This window comes from Musca domestica, unplaced genomic scaffold, assembly GCF_030504385.1.
Source record: "Musca domestica strain aabys unplaced genomic scaffold, Musca_domestica.polishedcontigs.V.1.1 20, whole genome shotgun sequence".
NCBI classification, from domain to species: Eukaryota; Metazoa; Arthropoda; class Insecta; order Diptera; family Muscidae; genus Musca; species Musca domestica.
Window position 1 is genome coordinate 345973 of NW_026712250.1, and position 25854 is coordinate 371826.

Below are 25854 nucleotides of genomic sequence, written 5' to 3' on the forward strand. Positions count from 1 at the left end.
AACTTCCTGTTGCATTCCCTGTGTTTTAGCTGCTTTAAGTCATACAACTTAAACCCCAAGCACAAAAGTTACGTTGATGGTTAAACATCCAATGCCCGCAACGGTATGCAATAAAATAGAACTCCCAAGAGTATACTTTTAATTTATGCAGAATTTAATTTACAAATCACACCCTCCCGGAAAATCGAATACCATGCTGCAAATCCAATTGGTTGTTAACCGGCAACGGCCGGCCGGTCGGTCATCGGTGCGGTGTGCCAAATTTAAACTATTTCTCATATCAACGGTGATTTTCTTCCCGCACATCATGGCATGCAGCACATGCCAAATGCAAAGTTAACTACACATACAATTATTTTCATGTTCCTGGATTTAAATGCAGTCAGGAGTGGGTTAGGACCTCCCATCCTTGATAAACACAACGCCTCCTATTTTTAAGTCTAAAGTAATGTAGTTGTGTGATAATTACAAGCCATTCATATATTCATTTACCCGCCGTTCTCTGGTTGGAGATATAAGATTTAAAGAGTGATTACGATTTTATGAACCCTAAGCTTTGGCAAACATCTCTTCTGCTAGTGGCAGTTTGTTGTTGGAATTGTAAGCATTCCCAAAGTAAATTTAAGTAATTAATTTTTAGCTCATAGCTGGCTCTCCGACAATCTAACTGACAAGTTAAAGCCCTCACAACAACATAACAGAGTGTTAATCTTTGATATCCCACTGGCTTATTATAAAAGGTAAATCGCTAACAAATTTTAAAATTACTTTTAATCCGTCCAATGATGACACAATATTTTTACATACATACAGAAACAGACTACGCATTTTCCTGACTGCCTGCCTGTCCGTGTGTTGAGATGTACCACTGATACTAACAAATTAAAGGAAGTAGTTGTTGACGAAACCAAATTTTTATGTTGCTCCTAAGTTTTACGCGTGGTAATGATTGAAATCAAAATGTAAAATGTTTGAATGCAAAGGTTTGCCAAGTATTCATTTCGTAGTGAAACATTGCGTCAAAGCCGTTTAAATACACTTGACATGCCTGGTAGTATGCATTGTGTCGGACCCCCATCCAGAACTAACGAAAATATTCTGGGAAAGATTATTCGTATATGAAATATTTTCTCTCCAACTTTTCTAATCGTCAGAGTTTATCAAGAGTTATTAACGCGATAGCAAAAGCCGTACGATTACGAAACTCTTTGAAACAACCATTACCTAGATTAAGGACAGAAGTCGATTAACTTTGTCTAATTTTCTCGATCGTCAGATTTCTGTAAAACTCAAAATCCCTAAATCTAGATATTGTGTGATAATAGCTTACAAACAAAGGCCCGCCTTCCCTCTTTCGATGTCATTGTCCTTGTCTTAAATGCTATAGTCGATTCGCTTCTCGGTGTCTGCATAAATTTGCTGGTATTGATGCTGCTGCTGCTGCTAATGCCGTCCACTCCTCCTGCTTCACGAGCAATTTGAACTGTTTGAAAGCATTTAGCCCAAGAGTATGCAACACATTGGCACCCCGGCTTTTTCTTTGTAGTCGTCTTCGTATCCTTCTTCGCTCAGTTTCTTGGTTGATCCACTTATGGAAATAAGTTCTTAATAAACGTCTTTAGGATGTAATTTTATAAAAACCATTCATGTGACGATGTTCGTGGTGATGGTGGGGGCGTAGGCGAGGCGAGGCGAAAGACAATTCCGTCTGCCACCCAGCTTGTTTTCTTGTCGTTCAACTTGTGCGTTGATTTGGAAAGAATAAACTGCGAATTTTCGTACGGTCTGTCGTGTCTTTTTTCTGTTTGGTATTCGAAGTATTAGTGTTTAGTGCTGGTGTTTATTATTTGTGTCTGTTTTTGAAAAGTTTTTCTTTTATTGCTGCTGTGCTGTTGTTGTTGTTTTTGATGCTGCTTTTTTCAGAGCCTCCTAAAAATGATAATGAGTTGTTCATCGTACAAAAAATGAAGAAACGTTCGGTGTTTATACAGCATTATGCCCACTTTAAGCAATCGTTCTGGTCTTGAGTGCTGCAGCTATATAAATGTCATAGAGATGACAATGCCAAAGGATGGTCTATGGAGTTTTTCTATCGAGACTTCATAATGTTGCTATTAAACATCGATGTCAGTTCTTTTCCTTGGAGATAATTTCTCGACAATTCCATATTTTAAACCATCCGAAATCGTTCCCGCGGACATCCCTACTAAATGTGTTGATTCTACGACCCTCGAAGAGTACAAACGATGAGGACATTCTCAATTGGTGTTTGGCAACACATAAAATACAGACATGCGAAGAATATCTGCTGCATGGTGTGCAAGATATAATTTTCATGTCTACTCCAAACTGTTTTAGGTTAGGTATAATTTTCATCAAGTCGTCCTTTTTTGTGAATGGACGGACGACAAACGTGCGAACGAACCAACAGTTGAACGAGTGAAATATATTTGAAGTGACTCGACTTGGCTGTGTGAGAATGTCGCAGTTTCTCACTGGTTGGATGTTGTTTATTTGTTTGTCGGTGTGTTGGGGCTGAATATGTTGCTCGAGCCCAAAACAAGCCGTTTTGCTGCTGTGTCAAGTGGTGCAATGCGAATTTCACTTTACAAAGTTTAGTTTATATTTCAGCAGTCAGAATAAATTTTTCCTCCGAGTTGACAGGCCGTCATAATGACTTGGTCTTTCAGGTGATGTGATAATGCACAGAATTATGTCAAAGTTGGCTGGCTGGAGTTGAAGTTATTAAGCTGTAATTTTCAAGCACGAACGTAATTCAGTTCATTTAAGGAAAAGTGCCACAAAAATGGAATGCACACACACACACACACAAGCCCTGTTTTATTTGTGTCGTTTTTATGGTAAAATTTAGCAATTCAATTAGAGCGTTTTTTTCTGCTCTTATTTTAATTCTTGTCTGATTTCATTTTGTGACAATAGAACTTTTCTTAGCTGCATTTGGCCCCCGGCAACGATTCCCCTTTAGGGAAAAGTTAATTTCGTTTTTATTCTTTGTCGTTGTATTTTATATTTGGCTCGATATTTTCTATTTTTTCTTGGCTTTTAATTCGTGTACTTTGTTGTTGTAACGTCAGCATTTTGTGCTTTACTTTAGTTTGGGGCTTTTTTTTTGTTTGCATCTTGTATTTCAGTGATATGGCCTTAAGCGGCTTAAACGCACGCACACAGCCACACAACACACATAAAATAATTTCGTTCTAGGTGCCCAACCAAAAAAAAAAAAGAAAACTACGAAAGCGTTTGTGGCAAAATAACCAACTGATAAAAATAAAGTCTGCACCATTTAAAGACTAACCCAAAATATAGACTCAAGGAATCGAAATTGATGCCTTACTGACAGATGTTACTTCAAAACAGGTAGTTTGGGAATTAGCCCATTGGTAGAGGAAATTATTCAACTTCCATTGGAATTTGTACAGAACTATATATCTTTAATAAGAGGATGTTCATAATGATTGATCAGATCAGATCTTGTATGACGTTTAGAAGTTTAAGTCCTTATGGCGTCTTCATCAACACCTTTTGCTTGGAGTCACATCTCTTAGTAAATTCTAGCCCGCTTGAAAATTTAACATTGTGTGGCCACTTAGTTTATCTTTAAGAAAGACATTTTCACTGTCAAAATGTGAGTCTTCCAATTGTCAAGGATAACATTTTTCAAGATTAATTTGTGTCGTGTTGATATAATCTAATTAAATTCTGTACTCTCCCATCTTTTCGATGTAGCAAACCAACCCCCACCCAAATAGCCACACAATTTTGTGGATTTTTCATTGCTTCGTGTCATCACAGATGATGAACTGCTGTCGTTGCTTCCATTGAATATTGAGATTGAAATGATGGTTTCGGTGAAGGCGTAGAAGAGTATATCACTCAAATTTACATGGCACTGTATTACAAATAATATTCTGGCTGCTTTTGGTGGCTGTAGTAACATTTTTTTATATTCACACAGATCGATTTGCAAAAGTTTCAGACTTAAAACTTTCAAAGAAAAGATGCTCGATTGCTAAATGTGCCCTATGACTACTTTGGAAAGACGGATTATTTTCATATTATTCCTAGTTTTTAGGCACTCTTTACGTAGTTAATCATGCATTACATAGTGTTTGCAATGTAATCGTAAGTGCAACGCGATTCCTAATTCCTAATTTTTCCTAATTTTTTCAAATAGAAATGCTGTCTATAGGGTATTTATAACATCCAACGATGTGTTTTTATATAGGTACTCCCAAATGCTGCTGCTAAAAAGTGAACTACACAAAACTAGTAACAAATCACAGTGGCAAAGAGTACATTGCTCCTCCGTAACTGACAACCAAGTTTGGGTATTCCATCATACACACAAACACGTGCATTTCCTTTTGTTTCTCTCTGTCACTGTCTTTGTGCCTCTCTCAAGAATGCCCAGACTTGCGAAAGAGAAAACAGCACAACACAAAACCACAAATGCATTGCCTAACCTCTTCTTTGGGTAAATCTTTCTCCCGCTGCAAGGATTCTGCTGCAGCTGCAGCTGCTTGGCGTTGTTGTTATTGCTCGTAAAAAGTTTATATTTGTATAAGGACAAAAAAAGGACGTTATGCATACTTAAATTTAAATACCTATAGCTGTATCTGTTACATTCACCTCTTGTGGAGGTGTACACGTGTGTGTTTATGTGTATGTATGTAGGTTTGTGGCAAGTGCACTGCACAGTGCCAGAGAAGCGAGACTGGAGAGGAAAGTTGCTCATTCGGTTGTTGTGGTGGCATCCGAGTGCATTGCTGACAACGTTACGCTTTTGCAATTTGGGTTCGACTTGTGATCTCGAAATTGTGTCAAGGCCTTGACACACTCACAACCAGCCAGCCAGTCAGCTAACCAGCCAACATTCGTGCTACCCAACTCTAGTCGGGCAAAGGCAAGTAGAAAAAGAAGAAGCAGACCGAGCGAACGAACAAACGAACGACACCAAACATGAGAATAAAGCAAAAGTAATTCACAGTGGCAATATTCCGCCCACCAACATAACAATCCAAACTGCTTGATGCCCGTAGAGCACATCCTGCTGCCGTCTCACCCCACGTCTAGGGTTTTTTTCGCCATAAGCTCATCACTGTTTACTAACAAAGGAAAAAAGAACTATTTGAGTAGAGGAAAAAACTCTTGCCTGCTTTTCATTTAGTTATAATTTTTGTTGATGATGATGATGATGTTGGCCTGGCTGAAAGAGCCATATAGGTACCAGCAGTTCGAGGAGCGGGGTCTGGCTGGGGTTTTGGGTGGGAGAATCCATTGCAATCGACATTTTTGCAGTCCGACCGTTGTCTGTGTAATATTTAAACTTGTTTAACATGTCTTTTTCTGCACCGTCTTTTGTTGTGTTTAACTAACTAAAGCGTAAAGCAAACACAAAAAATGGTCGTTATGCATTCGTTTCCGCTGTTTAACTTGGCGCGCGATTGCTGCACGGTAGCAACGCCAGGAGGTAGGAGGGTCATTCTTGATTGTGTGTGTGTGTGTGTTTTTTTATTTTTTGTTCAATTGTGTTTTATTCGATCGTAATTGAGGGACCACTAAGAATGCGATTTGTAGGCGTTTCTTTCGGTTTGACAATTTTACTGGCGGATACATATATACAATTTGTTTGTATTTTATGGAGTTGAACCTTTAACATTAATAGTGCAACATTAAATAAGAAGAATACGGAGCCATTAACACTGGTTTTGTAACAACTTAAGTATCGCTTAATCTATATTTAAAATAAAAATCAAATAAACTACAAATGGTGGATTGATATCTGTCCTTGCATTTAATTTGTTGATCCTTTAGGAATGAATCGGCCGCTCTTTTCCTTTGCACAAGGTTATGCCTAATGCAGCTCTCGGTTTCACCTTGATTTGCCTTATCAAACTGCATCTTCCACATTCATTTGTGTGTGTCCTTTACATTCTGTCTTGCTACTGTCACATCATGCATGAAAGCAAACATAAGAACGAATGCTTTTCAATTGTTTCAAGCCATTCTCATTCCATCCTAGGTAATTTCAATGTTTAGTTTTGATTTGTTCCATTTTTGCGTGTTTGGAAATGTTTGGCTTTCTTTTGCAAAGCAAAAGGCAAGGAGGGAACAAATGCAACACATGTCAGGCCAACAAAAGGACCACATAGCAGCGAATGACTGACGACTGAGGGTCGACGACAGACAGTCACATCCTTAATGTTTCAGTTTGGTGTTGTTTTGTACACTTGTGATAAGAAGAGGGGGGGGGGGGGGGGGGGGGGAGGGGACATTCTATTTCCATTATCTGATATGAAAATGAGCATGGGACAAAGAACGAATTCCGTGTATCGCCATTTGTGGTTCATTAGATACGATGTGCCCGTCACCATTGTCAATTCACGCTTGATTGACAACACCACAAATGGGAAATTGTTTAGATATTGAAAGGTGTTGCTTGGAAATCGGAGAATCGTTTGGAAAATACTTTGGCTGTGTTTGTGAAGGTAATGGTTTTTTCTTGTATCATTCCCTTTTTTCTCCGCCCTACTCCTTGATAAAGAATTTTGGTTTTCGTTGGTTTTTAAAGAAAACAGCAGCACAGGAGTAGTTCTTATTATGTATATATTCTTGATCAGCGTAAAATTCTACTTCAGCCTATGAGGTGGCCGGACGTTGGTTGAGAGTTAATATTGAGATTGGGACAACTTTGCCAATAGTTTTGATGGGACCTGTGTTTTAATAATTAATTCATTTTTCTGGGGCCAGATGAACAAACTCCAATTTCATAATAAAATAAACCATTACGTTATTTTGTCTTTCATTTACACAAGGGATCTACTCACAAGTTCGAGTTGATTTTGCAATAATTTTGCAATGTAGCTCTAATGTTGGACACAATTCTATAAACTGTAGTAGCCAGTCCTAAAACCTAATCTCCTAACGCTATGCCTTTTCTTTCTGCCTTTCAAATGTATAATTTGTGTCAATTTTCTCTGGCCTGTACCCAGGAGAGGATACATACAGGCATATCTTGTACATATTTTAGAAGGAAAGTGTCAAAAATACTTTACGTTTCAATAACTTTCAGTCGGCCGAATATAATTACATTAATGTTTTGTAGCCCAAGATGTGAGTTGCCTTCAACTTTTCTTTGTGATATGGCGCCTTCCGATTAGGGAAAAAGAGCAAGACACAATTCTTATAAAGCAAAATAGAAAAAACAACAACAAATACAAAGTAATGAACTCTTAAAAAATTAACACAAAAAAAAGAAAGCAAAACCGGATTAAGGTCGTATTGCTTCTTCAGAATTAACACTATCTGGGAAAAAATAATGGCACACAATTTTCTAAAAACTTACTACCCCAAAAGGAAGCAAGTTTAGGCATAAATTTGATGGTGATGATGTGGCAGTGGCAAGGAAACAACAAAGTGGAGAAAGTCAATAAACTTTCTAATCGTATCGTCGTCATAAATGACGCCTCCCACCCTCCCACCTACCACCGCCACAACCAACGACAATTTCCAACCCAAAGTTGGCCTAATCACTTTGTTTACAACGTCAATTCGATGAGGGGGGAAGATGAAAAAGAAGGTTAGTGTTGTTTTTTTTTTTCTTTTTCGGAATACTTTGGATGACTTAAACACACACGCTCTGCCAGTTAGGGTATAAAAGTGATTTGTATTCATCTTGATTTGATGCTGGGTGCAAATGCAGAGGTTGCTGTTTAACCGATGTTTATGTTGCCCGTTTGAAAGCTAAACCACTAAAACCTCCAACCAAGTATGCCTGTCTCTTCTCTGGAAGCTAATGCTATAACGACGTAATACACAAAGAGAAAAAGTTTATATTTGTTAGATAAACAATAAATAATAAAGAGACTAAAGTTAAGAGATCGGTATCGAAACCAAACAAAGTCTATTTATGACGGCGCTGATATGTGGCGCGCCATGAAATATCATGATACAATTGAAATACATTAGCTCACGCTTTGGCCGCTTCATTTTGAAAAGATGTCATGAAACTTCACTACCCTTGTAGATTCAGGCTTATGATTTTATTTGTGTATTTCTCTTTCGGGACGAGTGTAATAATTTGCGGTGACGAAAATTAACGGGCCAACAGAATATCATTTACTTGAAGAGCGACAAAACCCTTATTTTGCGGGTTGTTGTTTTTGGTCACAGATATCCAGTGAGTTGATATAAACTCTGTGTCGTTAAAAATCAACTCGCCCTCTGTTTAGGGCGAGATATCGAAAAAATCTACTTTTTTGGATTATAACCCGCTTTGCCTTTTTTCGCGGTGTATAGAACGATTCACCATTCCGTAGATACGCAAAGAAGGCGGTTTCATTATTAATAGTTTTGGCTAGAATATTTGCTGTTTTGTGTTCTATTTGTTAAAACGAACGAACGGCGGCGAGTGGGTGGGGTGGGATGTTTGCGTTTTCCTTTTTTTGTTGCTATATACATTTTTTTCGTAACAATTTCCTTCCGCCCATGCTGCGACTCTTTCCGTTGTTTACAAATGTTATTACTGTAAAGGTCCTGTGGATGTTGTCGTCCATGGTGGCGCCTATTCGTGGCTACTTTATACGAGTATGTATGTATGTATTGGCTATACTTCCGTACGAAATGCTGCCCTCCAAAGAGTGATTAATATTTATTTTCGACCATAACTGATCATTTCAATTGGCCCAATGTGTTTTTGGGCTAACCTCTCTCCTGCATAGACGCGGACAGTGAAAAATAATCGGCATTTGGTATATTTGTGTATTCCATATCTCCAAATAGAAATAGTATTTTTCTTCTTTGAAAAATAACTCAATTAATTAATTGTATTTATTGCCAAATCATGAGTAGCTGCCGCTTTGTATGTAAGCGATTAGAATCGAGTCATTCTTTTACATTGGATTACATATATACATCGTTTAACTGGAAACATGACTGTTAAATCCAATTTGTCTCGAGTATTTATAAATTTGGCAAAATATGAATAAATGAATAACCCCCCCCCCCCTTCTCTTGCGTGGTTAGGCCAAAGGACAAAATATGAATAAATGAATAACCCCCCCCCCCCCTTCTCTTGCGTGGTTAGGCCAAAGATATGGGAAACTGTTTTCGCTAAGAAAACATGAGCAAGAAATTTTGTCCAACTCATTCCTATGAAAATCAATAACACAACAACTTGATGATAAATAATTCCATTTTTTTTTTTCTGAAAAAAAAAAAAATAATTTTATTGGAAAATATTTTTGGAACATAAACATTTTTAGAGGCGCCCCCAAGGCAGTTGAAATGTCTGGTTTTGTTTTCTCCTACTTTTTTTTGGTAAATCCTACTGGCTTACTTTTGCCGTAGGCCAAAGGTCACACGATGTACACAGACACACAATACTGGCTTGCTGGGAATTTATTGCATTTTTTATGGGCCATATAAACCGTTTATTCGATTTCCGAAATTTCCGTTTCGTTATTTTCTTTTTTTTTTGGCAAGATGTGTATTTTCAAGCACACCTCTAGTGTGACGGTAAATAATAAGAAAGTTCAGTGTCTACTTTAAGGCGTCCACATTTGAAGCCAACAGACAAAGCAGAGTTCCAGCCAAGGTTAACTAAAATAATTTGTCAATTGTTTGGCACCACATAACTGAAAATGAGCGATAGGAAAACACATAGACTTGGAAAAGGAGGGATGGATGAGGTATCCTCCGCAAGACCAAGAAAAAAGTAAAATGCGTTTATTTTCTTATATAGAGTGTATACGGTATTACGAAATGGAAATGCGTTGAGTGAAACAAATCAAAATAAACTTCAAAAGTTTTGAGCCTGAAAACTTAAGTTTATTTCTTTTATTTTTAGCGGCGAACGTATGTGGCGCATGTCCCATTCACTACCCTCTGGAATGGTAAGTTGCATCATGATTCCTGAATCGTTTCTTCGTTTCTTTTCTTTTTTGCAAAATTGTTTTATCCTTTCCCATTTATATTATTTATAAATATATATTAATATAACTATAAAGTATAAATAAATAAAAATAAATATCTTTTTATTGAAATTTCAAGTTCAAAGTTTTTTGAATGCATTTACAAATTTGTTTTTGGCATTTTTGATAATTTGAATTGAAAAATGTTTTGTTAAAATATGAAAATAATCCTAAAAAATAAAACAGCAAATTAAAAAAATCACAAAAAAACAAGAAGAATTATCGGAGGCACACATGCTTTTGCAAACTTAGACAACATCAAAATAATAACAATCCAAAAAACACAATATAAATTTTGTTTACATTTCCAATACAGACAATAACAACAAACGTTAATCCTTTAAAAAAATGAGTATAAAACGAGTACATTTAAACGACACACACACACGCTCAAAAATTTAGCGTAACAAGGAACAAACACATATACGTATCAATAAACTGTTATATGTCCAACACGAGCAATATATAATTAAGGACTCTTTGTTTTTAATCAACAACACAAAAATACAGCACATTTACAAAGTTCATATCCATGTAGAGTATTATCGGACATTAGGCATAAATGTAGATTTAGTATTTAGATTGCGAAGATGTTTTTAGATGTCGAATGGAAACCCCAATAAAATTACTTCACTTGGACTTAAATTGGCATCCATCCTGACCAGTCTGTGAAAATAGATTGATCATTTTACAATGAAAATATCATATTTTGTCCCTTGGGTCATTTATAGCTGGGTCGGTGATTCGCGGAATCGAGATTTAATTTTTAATTTCGCTAATACATTTATTTCCGACACATAGAAAGGTTGCTTTCATTCATAAATTGGCAATAGATGCACCGGGCATATCAAAATACCCCGATTTGAATTGAATATCTCAGCTGATAATGCTGAATGTAACGAATCTAGAAAAAAGCAATTCCAAATATTTGATTGATATACTACAAAACTTTTCGGCCAATAACTTTTTGGCTGTATTTATTTTAACGACATCTGGAAACGACGAAGGTATTATTAATATTTTTTCTTTATGTTGATTATTCGATATTTAGGTTACTTAAAAACAATTAAATACTTATTAACCTCAAATGTAGTAAAGTTTTGTGTTACTAACAAAATCTTCATGAAAACTCCATCTTCCAATAGCGACTAGATTTGCCAAAAAAAGGCACAGCGAAGAGGCAGAAGAATATTGAAAAACTTATTTCTATGAAGTAAAAATCTCCTCTTTCACGAGGTGACAGAGTCAGGGAAATCATTCGATTGTTCTTTAAACAATAGCTAGGTTCCAAAGTATTCTCCGTTTCTAAACGTGAGCCAGGTGGGCGAAAAATGTTTTTCATTCAATTCCAAACAATAAAAACAACGTATTATTGTAAGAACTACTCGTACCATTTATTGTCAGCTCGTCGCTAACAAAAATATTACTTCTGGGTGGAGCAAATGAGTAGTACATTAACATCAACCCTCTACATGGGAGCGATACATAGAAAGCTGCCATGACTTTTCACCTATGAATTGCGGCGAAACACACAATCTTGGATTATGCTGTTACATACCTCAGTTTTTCATTTCAATTATCCTTTGTCAAAAGTGAATGGAAATGTAGGGGTTTGTAATGCTTGTTTTAGAAAAGAACAAAAGGACCTTACAAACTACTATTTTAATTAGAGACCAACTTTATACATGCATTCTTCTGGTCGGCCATAAAAATATCAACGCTTTCTTCACCCCTCCAAGATAACAAACTCTAGCCGTGGACGCATACACCGCCGACACTTCAATCCCCAGTTATCCTTTTTTCTATTTTAGTTTCTCTCACACCCCATTCGGATCATTCCACCAAGAACTTTGGCAGTTATTTGTCAGTTTTTTTGCAGTTGTTGTCGGTAGTTACCTTTTTAGAGATTATAAAAGTTTTTTATGCACGAGCAACAGCCGGAATTAAATGAAGCATTCTTCTTATCCTGTCAAGACATTAGATGTCACAATCATGCCACCCAACGTAGTTTGAACTTCGCCATCTACTTTTACCGGAGTTCAAGCGGCAATGGAAAAAAACTTTAAGTTAACTTAAGTGTGTGTTTATTACACAAGCGAAGCAGAGACGTATCGAGAAATGCAGTTCGAAACCGTTTAGGGGGCAATTAGCAAAAAAAAAAACCTTTCGGGAGGGGACTCGGCTCTGGAACAAAAAACACTACATTTATATAAACCAAAATCATTTAGAAATATAAATCGGGTGGATTTTGAGTAATCCAGAAAGACCTTTGGCACATATTAGTATGAACTGTATCTAAGAACAAGTCCTGCATTGTATCTAAGAACAAGTCCAGACTTAGGCGGAGGTCCCAAAAAATAGCATATTATGTCCCATGTTTTGCTTAACCCCATCCATGCCATCCTAGATAGAAAATGACCTGTAGAAACACTTTAGAACAGTCCCATATGATAGCGGGATTATTTATTTCCAAGTAAAGGCAAGTCATTTCGTATTTCACTTGGGAGAGTAACAACTCTCCTTCTAAATGTAGAAAATGTAATATCGGGTCCACAGTCGATAAGAATCTTTTTGGAATTACAATATTATCCTCGATTTGAATATATATAAGTATGTCTGTGGACAGATTGTATTTCATAGTTTTTTAATAGAATTTAATTACATATATTTAATTTATCTACTGATCAATAGTGCTAGACAAATACATTACACTACACCAAATAACACACACACACATATGTACAGACATACTAACAACAAAATTCTGTATGTAGTACACATAATATATATATATCATCAAACAAACATATCCATTGCTGTCGTCTACACACAGTGAGCGTCAGAACACAACATGTATTCCGCCGTCTCTGTTCGATGGGAACTTTTAATTCGTATTAACTGTAAATTCATCTATTATTATCTGGACGTCAAAATCTACATGACATATACGAAGTACACAAACTGACGACGCTCACTGTGTGCGATGTGACGTTGTTTCGCAACAAACGGATGTAGAATGTAGTTCCTTTTTTCGGTTTTGTTCGCCTTTTTTTCATTCATTTACTCCATTTGATTAGATGTGAATGTGGTGTTTTTATTGGTATTCTTGTTGTTGGTGTTTATATGTGTGTGAGTTAAATAAGAAAGCATTATTTTTGGTTGTAGATATACATAGTTAATGCACCATTAATTTCACATTTTTATTTTAAATAAAATCTAATTTTGTAATTAAAAACATAAAATTTCTAAAATATTTTTAAATTTCATTCGCATAAGGAAAAACTATTTATTCAATGTTGTTATTTAACGGTTATTAATTTTGTGACTTCTATATTTAATCCCTAATTGACGAAAAGGTTCAATAATGGGTTTCCTTTGGTCAAGCCTTTTGGTTTTTCGTCTCTAGTTGTGTGTTGTTGTTGATGTTTGCAAAAAACACAGAAAAATTGAGCGACAAAGCTCCATTTTCGTGTCAGCGTTTTCTATGTTTTTTTTTCTTTTTTATATAGAAATGTAGATGTTTTGTAGAAACAAGTAAATGCTCATTGAATTCCACTCCATCCATCTACAAATTAATAAAAATACGAAACATTTGCATTGATACTCCAATGGTTACAAGAGTCATACCAACCCAACAAATATATGTATAAAGGAATTCTATCAGTCACCAATGTGTTGTGTTCTTTGCAAAAATTTTGGTTTTTTATACTCTTCGGAATCCTTTCCCGTTCCAGACAGTGTCTCTGGCTCTGTCTCTGTTTATGTGTGTGTGTGTGCGTGTGTGTGCATTTTTGTTCTCTTGCGAATGCAAATTCCTTGTAATGTTTTTGCCTACATCATACATAAGAATCAATTTAAAACAACAATCAGAATTATGTTCGAGGACCGGAAGCACCAGCAAATGCCCCGTCCAAATCCCAATCGAGTACAACAAAAGCGCCAACGACAAATAAAAATGTTTCAAAATTCTTTGACTTGATATTTCAGTCACGTTATGCGTTTTCACCACAGGACACAGATTTCACATCATCGTATCCCGGTCCATCGGCAATGAATCCACGCGGCCGCGGAGGTTATAATGATTTTTCAGGTGGCGGCAGTGCAATGGGCTCCATGTGTAACATGGCACCGGCGCAAAGTACAAACTCGCTGAACAGCGGCGGCGACGGTGGCGGCGGAGATACTCAGGCCGTCAATGGCACCAATCTAATTGTCAACTATTTGCCTCAGGACATGACAGATCGTGAATTATATGCCCTGTTTAGAACGTGTGGTCCCATAAACACTTGTCGAATCATGAAAGACTATAAGGTAAGATGCACTCTAGTTGCTGCAAATAGCACAGAGATACTACCTCGCACAGGGAGTTGTCATTTCCCTAATCGCACCTCAACAAATGTTCCTCTTTCTTCATATAAACAAAGAATGATGTGGTGTCAAGTGTCAACAACAACATTTGACAGGCATTATTCTCTACCCCTTGAAGGATGCGCCGATGGCGTGTACTGCCTGCCTGGCTGCACACCTCATCGAATATTTAAAAGTTAAATTTATGATGAATCTTGGATACACTGTTCGTTGTCAGTGTTAAAAAAAATTAAATATAACTGCGCGGAGAGAGAGGACATCATGTGTTTTTAACAACTTTTAAGACTATTTACAAATAATAGGATGGTGTAGCAGAGCAAATTTGACACACACAGAAAGGTCATTAACACTTCGCCTCCATAGCCTGGTTTCGGATCCAGATTACAAGGAGTGAGTGTCAAACCGAAGAAATAATAATGTTTTTATCAAAAATATACAACTGCATTGGAATGGCCAGTCATTGTCTGAAATTTGCAATGTTACACCGTCAGACTTTTATTTATTTTTTTTAACATAATTCAATGATTTGCATTTAACTCTTTCTATTTTTCTTTTGTTTACCCTAATTACGCTCACAGACTGGCTACAGTTTTGGATATGCTTTTGTTGATTTTGCCTCCGAAATTGATGCCCAAAATGCCATTAAAACCGTAAATGGCATTACAGTAAGGAATAAACGTTTAAAGGTAAGCATATTTTGTGTTTGTTTGTTATTCATTGTTGTTATTCCTTAGGAGGAGGCCTCCCTTTGCTCATTGCTGGCAGATTGGTTGGCCGGTTCGTTCGTTCGTTCTTCTTTGCACAAACGGTTATTCTCGACATTGATTTAAATTTGCACTTGAAAGTGAAGATGTAAATCAATTTCCGTCGTTTCCATTGTTTGCTTTGTTGGTGTTTGGTGGTGATAGTCATGATGGCGGTGTCGGTCTGTCTGCCTTGTACGAAGTAACATGAAGGATTTCTTTACCACTTGTGCAACATTGTATCGCGTTTGGTTGTCGTGTGTGTGTGTGTGTGTACCATGAAGAGGGTTGTTTCTATACACAGCTTTCCTTCACGACACCGCGAGCAATTGCAGATACCTTATCATCGCTGTTGTAAGGTTTTTTTCATTCCTGCGCTTATATAAGAAATACCGGGAAATGCTTTCATATTGAGCATCCTCTTTAGTTTTCCTTGAATATCGATGTTGCTTTCATAACCGGCTATGAGATGCAATTGTGTAATTCCCCACCTGTACTTACCTTACCTTACATTACCCAGAGAGAAATGTTGACTGGCAAGCTGACAGACACCGCGCGAAGATAATATTTGCCAAGTAACAGCATTGCATGAAGGTTGGCTTCTGACAACATTTTTTCTTCGTGAAGTTGATTGTTCTCGCATCTTTTGTTTGCAAAGTTATTAAAACCGAAGATTGATGTAACGTCGTTTCATGCAATTAGTTCTGGCTAGGATAGGAAGAGGGAGGCTACAAGGTAACAACATTTTAAGTCGTCTAGAAATGAAATGAATAGGTTTTTCTTGTTATGGCTTTTCAAAATGTAGACCAACACATTTGTTACATACTATGGTGACGTTTTTTCTTATCACTATTCATTCTGTGATAACTCTTATTTTCTGGTAATACGGTTAACTCTTAAAAAAGTCATTAAACAAATTAAAAAAAATAATAGTTTAGTTTTCATTCAGTATCATATGCGTTCGAACCTTTAACTTTTTCGAATTGGAGTTCCGTATCAACCCTCCCTGTTGATTATTAATTCACTCTATTCAGTCAATCATGCAGGATGGCAATGACGACGAGTATGATTATTTAGCACAATCATCAGTCGTAGGGAACAGGATTAATGTTCATGAAACGTATATGTTCCATCACATGGTGCGGCAGTCAAGTAGATGGAATGGTGTTCATTGTGTGCCACTTCCTCCATCCATCCATCCATCATCAATCATTTAATAACTCATGTTTTCAATTACATAAAAAACGCTGCTCTCTCCAGGGTGTCGAGTTGGTCATATCGCACACGCCACCTTTCTGTTTATGTTTGTTTTCTTTGCGTTGACATTCGCTAAATAATTCTTTTTGTTCTCCTTGGTAGCTGCTGATTTGCATACCACCAACAAAAACTAATTAATCTTGTTTTTGGTTTGTGTCGTTAATGTGCGATGTTTAACGCACACACGTCGTTCCACCCGCACTCCCCTTTCTGCCACACGATTCGAGTGTGTGGGTACGTGTGTGTATTTGTCCAAAAAGCATTGTTCGACCAGCAACAGACGTCACAATGTATATTCCATGGCAATGTTTGTTCTGCCATACCACGCTTGTCTCTACGGCATTCAGTACGGACTCGTTTCCACTTGCAACCACTTCTGCTTTCATTCCATGGCAAATTCTCTAGCTTGACAAATTCTCTGTTTGGGCCACCTGTACGAGGAAGTTGTTCCGTTTTTAATCTGGAACTAATTACTTCGATTGTCACGCTTAATGGCAGCCAATCGAGTGTACGTTTTACGTGGATCATCGCAGTCATGCACGTGAAGAGTACATTTAGCATTGCCGACGTGATGAGAATGTCTACGATGTTGCCCGTGTTGCCGTAGAGGCTGGCTGTTTGTGTTTTTGCTGCATTCTACAATCAAACTATCTTTACAGAGAAAAGGGACGATTGCTTGCTTTGCTAAGCACCGATGCCTGGCGCTGAAGCAGAACGGTGTTGAGTTTACCTATAATAAGGTGTCACATAATTGACAGACACCCAGACAGACTACCAATATTGTTCTAGACAAGAAGTTTTCTTTTTTAAATGCTATTCGTTCCTTATACTACCTACCAATTGCAGGTTTCATATGCCCGACCCGGCGGAGAATCAATTAAGGATACCAATTTATACGTCACCAATTTGCCACGTACAATCACCGACGACGAACTGGAGAAGATCTTTGGCAAATATGGCAACATTGTACAAAAGAATATTCTCAGAGATAAACTCACTGGTAGACCGAGAGGTGTAGCATTTGTAAGGTAGGTTTTCTTTAGCCAGCAGCGGGGATCTTAAAAGGGACATTAACATAATTGGAGCTGAATTTGCTGCTATCATACACCACTGGTTGCAAATAATTATTGTTTCCTTTTTTTCTACAGATTCAATAAACGCGAAGAAGCCCAAGAGGCCATATCGGCCTTGAATAATGTCATACCAGAAGGTGCCTCACAGCCCCTGACTGTGCGTCTGGCCGAGGAGCATGGCAAAATGAAGGCCCACCACTTTATGAATCAATTGGGAATGGGTCCACCGGCTGCCCCCATTCCCGCTGCTGGCCCTGGCTACAACAATATGGTGCACAGAGGTAGACAAAATAAAATGCGCAATCACAAAGTACATCCCTATCATAATCCCCAGAAATTCATATAAATTTGAAGGCAAACTAAGAGCGTTTCTTTTTTTCTCAATATAATAACACACATACATACATATATAATCAAATTAGAAGAAAACGTGGCATGTATCACACATAAACATAAGTATACATACGTACATACATTTTAAAGGAATCGTGACAAAGAAAAGCTCGTCTCTAACAAAATACGGGACACATACATATTCCCTGAGTTGAACAAAATATACACATATATAAACATAAATATATAAATAGTTGTAGTAGTTCTCTCCTCCTTTTCAAAAACAAAAAATATATATATATTACAAAGACCAATGAAATGACTCTGTGGAGAACCATTATGCTTATCCTTGCGAACATCATTTTAAATTAATTAAAGAGAGTTGTGGCAACATTTCCGCCGAATGCTAAAAGAAATTATATTTTTCCATCTTGTGTCATGAATATGATCCAAAAATGATCGCTTTTAACTTATCTTAAGGGGATATATCCAGTTGCAGAGCACAAATAAGGTTTTTTTTTTTTAAATTACAAATTGTTTTTAAAGAAAACATCTTTAAGAATTGTTTAACTTGGTCTTGAGCTAAACGTTTTTCCACGTAATGATGTCGTTACTTATTCTGTATTACCAGAAAGGGGAACATGTAGACAGGTTTTTAATAAATATAAGTATAAAATAGACGAGAGACTTAAAAAATAGTCTTCAAGAACAATGAGCAAACAAAACAACTGGTGTATTAAATAAGCCAGCAAAAGCTTAAGAGGCCATTTCGAATCATGCCATTTCGAAGATGAACAAACAGATTCTCTTTCAGCGCTCATAACGAAATAATGTTCCCTTGTTCGAATTGCCCTACAAAATTTAATTTTTTTAAATTGCAAATGAATATTAACACAAGAAATTTGGGAAAAGTCTCTCTTTTCGGAATATTGTCTGCAATGGTAACAAGCTAATTGTAAATGGGAGTTTCGTTATAGCTCTTTTCAATAGTTAATAGTAATTCATTGTAGAAAATTTTATGATTTTCCTTTGAGATCACCAACTTTTGTTCTCAAAATATTGAAATTGTTTCGCACGACGAAGAACTAGAAACTTAATTGAAAACAGTTTACCAGGAGTTTGCTCAAGTAAAATTGTCTAACACAAATCAAGACATCACCAAAATTAGGAAGTCAAAATAAGAATTCGGAAGGAAAATAGTAAAAAGTCTCCCATACTGAAATGAAAAAGGTGTTCCTTCTTTAAACAGGGAAATTCCTTGTGATATCACCATTAAAGTAATCAAATCGAAAGGATATCATGATGACTGGCAATACACGAGTATTCAACTCTCAAATTAGCGTTTTCTTAGATATGGAAAAAATCTTTTTAACTTACTTCTAAATAAATACAATCACCACAACTACAATACAACAACAAAAATTGAAAGTCTATATTAATACAATGTTAACTTTAGATTCCCAATATACATATATATTCATATTTGAAATTATTAAATTCTATTAATATGAAATGCAGAAAATGGAAGAAAAAAATACAAAAAACTATCTTTGTAGAAGATTAGAAATAAAAACTTAGTATCTCAACAACAAAAGAAACCTTTTTTTTTTTCGTCTGCGTGTGTGTGTGTTTTTCTTTCTCGTAATAAATCACTGAGTTGAATGAAAACTTAAATCATCTATGGTATATATGCAAAGAAAAAGATGAGTCGAGTCATCTTTATCAACGGGAAGAATATTTTTTTTTTGTTTTTGTTGTTTTTTTTACTTCTAGCAAACTATTCCAAAATGAAAATGGTGGGCGTGGTAAGTATGCGCCAACCGATATTTGCAACTTCCAAGAGATGCTTCCTTGTATTTGCTCCCCCACCCAAAGATATCGGTATCTCGAGTTCTTAAACAAAGAATCATATTTTGAAAAACCAAATAATTTTTTTTTATTTTTTTTTTGAAATAAAAACAGCTCTTGAGGAAAAATTGATTGATATTATGTTTATAATTATTGTCTCCAAATGAGGTGAGAAACATTTTTGTTGTTTTTTTTTTTCATATACCTATTTTTTTTTTTGTTAGTGAAAACACACACAGTTTTTTTTATAAAATTTTAAATAATTTTTTTTTTACTATTTTAAATGAAAAAATATAAACTATAACTGTGTCTATTAAGCCCATTATGCCTAAGCTTTTTAATGATGTGCATGAAATACAGTGAAAACAATCGGCAAAATACATTTTTTAACAAATTAAAATAAAAGGTCACACCTGAGGCGAATTTGAGCCGTTACGTTTTTTTTTTTTTTTTGCTTTCAATAAGAACCATTAAACTTGAATAAAACAACCCAATACTTATTCTAAATTGTGGTTATGACTGAAGTTTTTCAGTACAAGTGTTGTTTTATTCAATTTTGATGGATTACTAGGTCTTGATTGGTCTTCTATTTGACCTGGTAAAGATGCCTTGCGAAACAAACTTTTTAAGTCATTAGAATATAAAATATTGGTACTTCATTGAATGAATATCGCGATAAACAAAGCCCGTCCAAAAATTCATTTAAAATGACCATTGCATCACACTTTTACAGAATTAAATTCCAAGAAATATTCTTATTATAACCATTTCCAACTGAATATAAGACAAATGTACGTAACTTCCAGGAGGAAAGTAATAGCATAGTCCTGCAAATACTGACTAAGAATAATTTCAAGTGATGATTGAAAACTATACAAAAATTAAGTCCCGATTTGGATTAGGCGAGATTATTTGCGACAATTGTTCTCGTTCTCTTTAGAACTCGGTCCTTGCATTTACAGAATGCAATTTGTTTCGTCAATTTTCGTTTCGTTTTTCATAACAGTCTTTGCTGTCATTTTTATAAATATATTTATACAAAAATAAAATCAGAATATTGCCGACCAATTTTCCCCTTTCTATCCATCGCATCCCTCTCTCCTACAAACAGAGACTTGCCGTAAGTAAACTTGCCTAATGTAAATTCGGATTAACTAACAACTATTCTTTGTTATTTTTAAATTTAAATGTACACCTCCATAATTCATAACTTACTAGCTAATCCTATTCCCTGTCGAATTCCATTTTCAATCAGAACAATAAAAGAAAGTCGTGCTCCCGTTTTGCACTTACCCGTTCAATTTAATTTACATATCTATGTAGTAGAAAATTTTTACAACTCGTCTTACTTCGGGTTTTTAGCATCAACATTTTAGTTCTAAGTGACTTAATTGAATTTACGATTTTCCGATTTAAACAAAAATGAAAAACATGGTCCATAAACAATCCATATTCCCAAAAAAATTTAGGAATTATTATTTTTTTTATATTTTCCTTTCAAAACTGTTATTCTTTTTTCCTCTTTTTTCCTATTAACATTTTTCTATAAAGCATCATAATTATGGAAATATTTTGAATTTCTTTTTCATGCTACTGGTGGTTGTCCACGTTCGTGCGTATCCTGCCTCTTACCCACAGCGTACAACTATTCTGGTCTTCTGGATGGTTTTTATCGCAACAAGTCGTATCATTATCCTTACTTATAATTCAGCCACACTCTAGTGTAAATATTTAATCTTTAATTAGCAACAACAACAAAGGCAAACTCAATAGTATTACGATATGAATTAATTAATTAATAATGAATGACTTGTAAAATGTTTAGGTTAAATTCATTCTTGTATAAGCTAACTAAATTATTGTTAATATACATAAATTCGTAATTGTTTTTTAGTACTGCATTCAATTATTACTTCCCATACTAAGACGATTCGTATAGAACAACACAGAAAAAGAACAAACCATTTTGTATATTGCTAACAAAACCAAAAGGAAAAAAAAGAAAAACAATTGATTTGTTTTTTCTACATGAAAGACTTATATTTTTATTTTTAACTTTTAAGATTAAGAAAACAAGAACTATGAACTTGAATATGTTTGTGATTTTTTTTTTCGTTTTTGTTCGTTTAGTTTTAATAAAACAAAGACTGGAAATTTAAGTTGAATTTTTCGTTTAATTTTACCCTTTTAACACCAGTAGGTATTTCTTCTAGTTTATTTTAAAGCATTCCACAAACATTTATCTCAAAATATTTGGTCGGTTCCAGAACTGCAAGAATCTAAAATCGATTTATCGGTTTATGATATTAACACTAGTAGATTCTTGCAGGTTCTGAAACAGACGAAGTATGTACGTCGGAAATAGAACCAATTGAATTGAAGGGTCTTTCTGTAAAAATAACTAGCCTAACATTGAAATTATTGTCAATGGTGCAGCTAGCTAAGAATGGATAACCTTGTAATTGTTTTTTTTTTTATAAATCTTTAATGATTAATAATTACATTTCTTCATCTTAGTCTATAAAAATTCTTGAAATTTACGCGATCCTTTGTGTTTTACAAAAAGCCCTTCAATTCGATCACTGCCAGACAGGTAAGTTTTGTGAAAAATTACACCTTAGATATAACTTGTTTCTTAGGTAGCATTTGATAAAATGACGGCTAAGACAATAACAATTTCGTTCTGTAAAAGTTTAGCACAGATACAGACGTTGCAACGAATTCGATTTCTCTTTCCCAAATATGTACTGTTTAGCAATACCGTCATTACATTGATTTGTGTCCTAAAATTACAAAGAAAAAACCAATGAAAAATGTACCTTAGCAACAAATTAGAATCTCGATTATATATATTTGTTTAACCACTGTTTTGATTTCTATACCTTGTATGTGTCTTTGAGTTAATAAAAAATAAATATTCTGACTGATTAATGAAAAGTATTTGCTAGTTTAGTTGAATAAATAATAAATACAAATTCACATGTAATACATAGAAATACTTAAGTGAATAATTAATTCATGTACACATTACATGTTAGACTAATTAAGAAATTATATACAAATCGTTTAGTTGGAAACTGGAAATCAACTGATCATTTACCTTCGGTGGCCTGTAATACATGCACACACAGCTGTCATTAACAGTTTGTAATGAAAGTTCTCTTTGAAGTGCAAGGATTTGGATTCGCGTCAATATTGGAACTCTTTATCCTATGTTTTGTAATTTTTATGTCGCTTACACGCAGAAGTTCTCAATTTCAAGCAATAACTTGACTTGGCTTCACTCGGCGATAGCAGTAGGGACACTTTATGCCGTTGCTTGGCATTCTTAGAGTGGCTCGTGGGAATTTTAATATTTCATTATCTCTAAAGCAAAGCTAAAGACATTTGGGAGGGAGGGCCCAGGCCCATGAAAAGATTGGAAACTATAATTTTCTGTGCCATACCTAGTCATATTACAATAATGCAAAAGCGAACGTGCATGGTAAAGAGACTGATTACGCAGTTAATTTAACATTTAAAACTGGCATGCATGAGACTATTTAATATTTGATCAAAGAAATCATTCCCATATTTGACATCTCTAAATTATCACAAATATTTTGGGACAACAATTCATTGCAATTTTGAATTTAACCAAATCTTGGTGTTCCTTTTACGTAATCCAAGGCGTATTTACAAGGTAACAGGTGAAGGCCAGCTGTTGCCTGATTTTGCATTATAATTATAAATATATTAAAAATAACTTCCTTTCTGATGGATTTCACACGGAAATTTTCGTTTCCGGTGTGATCTCATTAAATAAGCCTTGATCCATGTTTCTTAATATGTTAATGCATTGTATTAACATTAATTATATTAATTGGTTTTTGAATACAATTACGACTTTGCTTTGCTTACTCATAGGGCATGTCAGATTAGTATGTGCACCTTTACAACTTCAGAACTTCAGGCGGAACAGTCGACTTGAAGTAAACCTAACAATTCATTGTTTAATATACAAATTTAAAATAAAATTCTCAAATTTGTCAGCTTCTTTGAGAATAATTTTCTGCAGAGCAGGTTAACAACATCTTCTAAGGTGTTAATAATTTCAATTAACTGGAAATCCCTATGATTTTCATCCATGTGTATAAATAGTTTCTAAGGAACAGATTTTAATTAGTTTGTGACATGAATTAAACAAAACAAAAAAGTAAATAAATGAATGAATGATAAAACTGACTTCCATAGAACTTACCACATTAGCTTTAGCATTTAAATTTATATACAAAACCAAAATTAGTACTGTTACAAAACGATATTGTTGAGCAAATACTGAAATTCCACGTTAAAAAAAAGAGTTAAATTTTTTGTAAATTATTAAAAAAAAAAACAAAAATTTACCCTAAAAAGGTTCCAGAACAAGTCTAACGAAAACTTTGTATATTAAATATTTTTTCAAATGAAATGAAAATCCTTAACAAAAATATACATAATTATATATACGACGATAAAGTACTACATTTTTTACTTAAGACAAGTTAAAACAAATATTTATAAACAAAACAAAAAGTAAGAAGAAGTGAACAACGTCAACTGCCCATAAAGATTTTTTAACTAATAGAACAAAAAAAAACGAAAAAAAAAAATAAATAAAACAAAAAACTAATCTAATTTTAATATAAATATTTAACAAACTGTTAGCGGATCAAATTATTTAAATTTATTAATAATGAAAAAGATGGAAACCAACAAAAAATGAAATTAGTAAACACAAAAGTATACATACGGAACCGGCGTCTGTACCGGATGTGTAACAATACCAATTAATTCTTAATGATAATAATTTATGTAAACGAATTTTAAAACAAACAATGCATCTTTATAAACATAGTGATTATATAATAAATTAAAACAAAAAAAAACACACACGAATCTAAAATTGATCAGAGTCGAAATTACCGAACTAAAATTTCAAATCGTTTGCAACTAATGATGAATTACAAAATTTCTTTCCTTTCGTTCAAGGCGCAAATCCAACTTTGGGCAAACAAATATTATTTAACTAATGGGTTTGTTACTTTAAGTTTCCACAATTCAAATGCATTCATTAAAAAAAAAAAAAAAAAAACTTTTCTTTTTTCGAGCATTTTTTAACTGAAATCTTCAAACATTTATGGAAAAATGTTGAAACAATAAAAAAATACGTAATATGTTTCATTAGCAGCAAAATTTAAAGTAACTGATAGTTGAATACATTTCAAGAAAATCAAATCGATAGTTGACTATTATGAGAATAAGTAAATGATGATTGTGAGGCACAAAAAGGTAAATATTTTTATTTATAACTCTATTGCTAGTTGCAGTTTATAAAAATTATTTTGTTTTAGCTACTGTTTTACCCCACTCTCTTGTGGGGACAACAAAACATATGAGTTTTGGAATTTTTGTGGACTATATTTAACTGAAGTCATTTGTTATCTTTATGAAAGGTGATTTTGAAAACTAGTAGTAGTACTAGTCAATGGCTACACTTCCTAATAAAAAATAGACAGACGTCTGATTAATTTTCCTGCAGGAATTGTCCAGCAGTTTTTTTTTCTGAGAGAGTGAGGTGTGAGTGAGTGAGTAAAATCGCTTGCCCAATTAAAAATCACCGAAACGCAAAAGGAAACATTTAACAGAGAATTAATATTCGATTTTTCTTTGAATTCTATGACTCATTTCAAATATTATTAAATATGAAATTTGTCTGAAACTAGTAATGAAGCTAATAATTAACAATAAAGAAATAAATAATGCTAAGCTAAGAGAAATTGACTGGTGAGAGGGCTATTTTCTTGAGCAGCACTGCAAAAAGAAATGTCAATATTTGTCTCTTAATTCCTCCAGTTCTCTTCTTCTTTGTTTCCATAAGATGATCTACTCTTAAAATATTACGAGGTTTCTATGAAAATTTTTCTAGACCGACTTCTTAAACTAAATTGAAGTATTTATATTCTCCGTTATTACATTCATATGTGATATCTGTCCACAAAAACACATAACTCTTGGTTTTTATTAATTATTTTTTAAGCTTCCAAATGTTTAAGCGTATTATCCTTTTTTTTTTTTTTTTTGTTCTACAATCCATTCAAATTAACAACAAAAGAAAAACAAATTGTTATGATAAAAATCAACCTCCCAATTTATGACTTGTTATATAATGTATCTTTATAAATGTTATATATACAAAGCAAAAACAGAAACAAATCGATA

The 25854-nt window shown here is 34.6% G+C and overlaps 1 protein-coding gene across 9 annotated transcripts in view; it reads left to right on the forward strand.

The window, feature by feature from the left end:
• Sxl (sex-lethal homolog) overlaps positions 1-21773 on the forward strand; it is a 31797-nt gene extending 10024 nt beyond the window's left edge. For 4 of the 9 annotated variants that reach the window (XM_059122229.1, XM_059122233.1, XM_059122234.1 and 1 more), the window contains exons 3-8: positions 9869-9914; positions 13980-14303; positions 14939-15046; positions 17207-17388; positions 17509-17714; positions 19540-19714. In XM_059122229.1, the coding sequence (XP_058978212.1) occupies positions 9869-9914; positions 13980-14303; positions 14939-15046; positions 17207-17388; positions 17509-17714; positions 19540-19664 (991 nt within the window). In that variant the 3' untranslated portion in view covers positions 19665-19714. 9 annotated transcript variants of the gene reach the window in all.
• The last annotated feature ends 4081 nt before the right edge of the window (positions 21774-25854 follow it).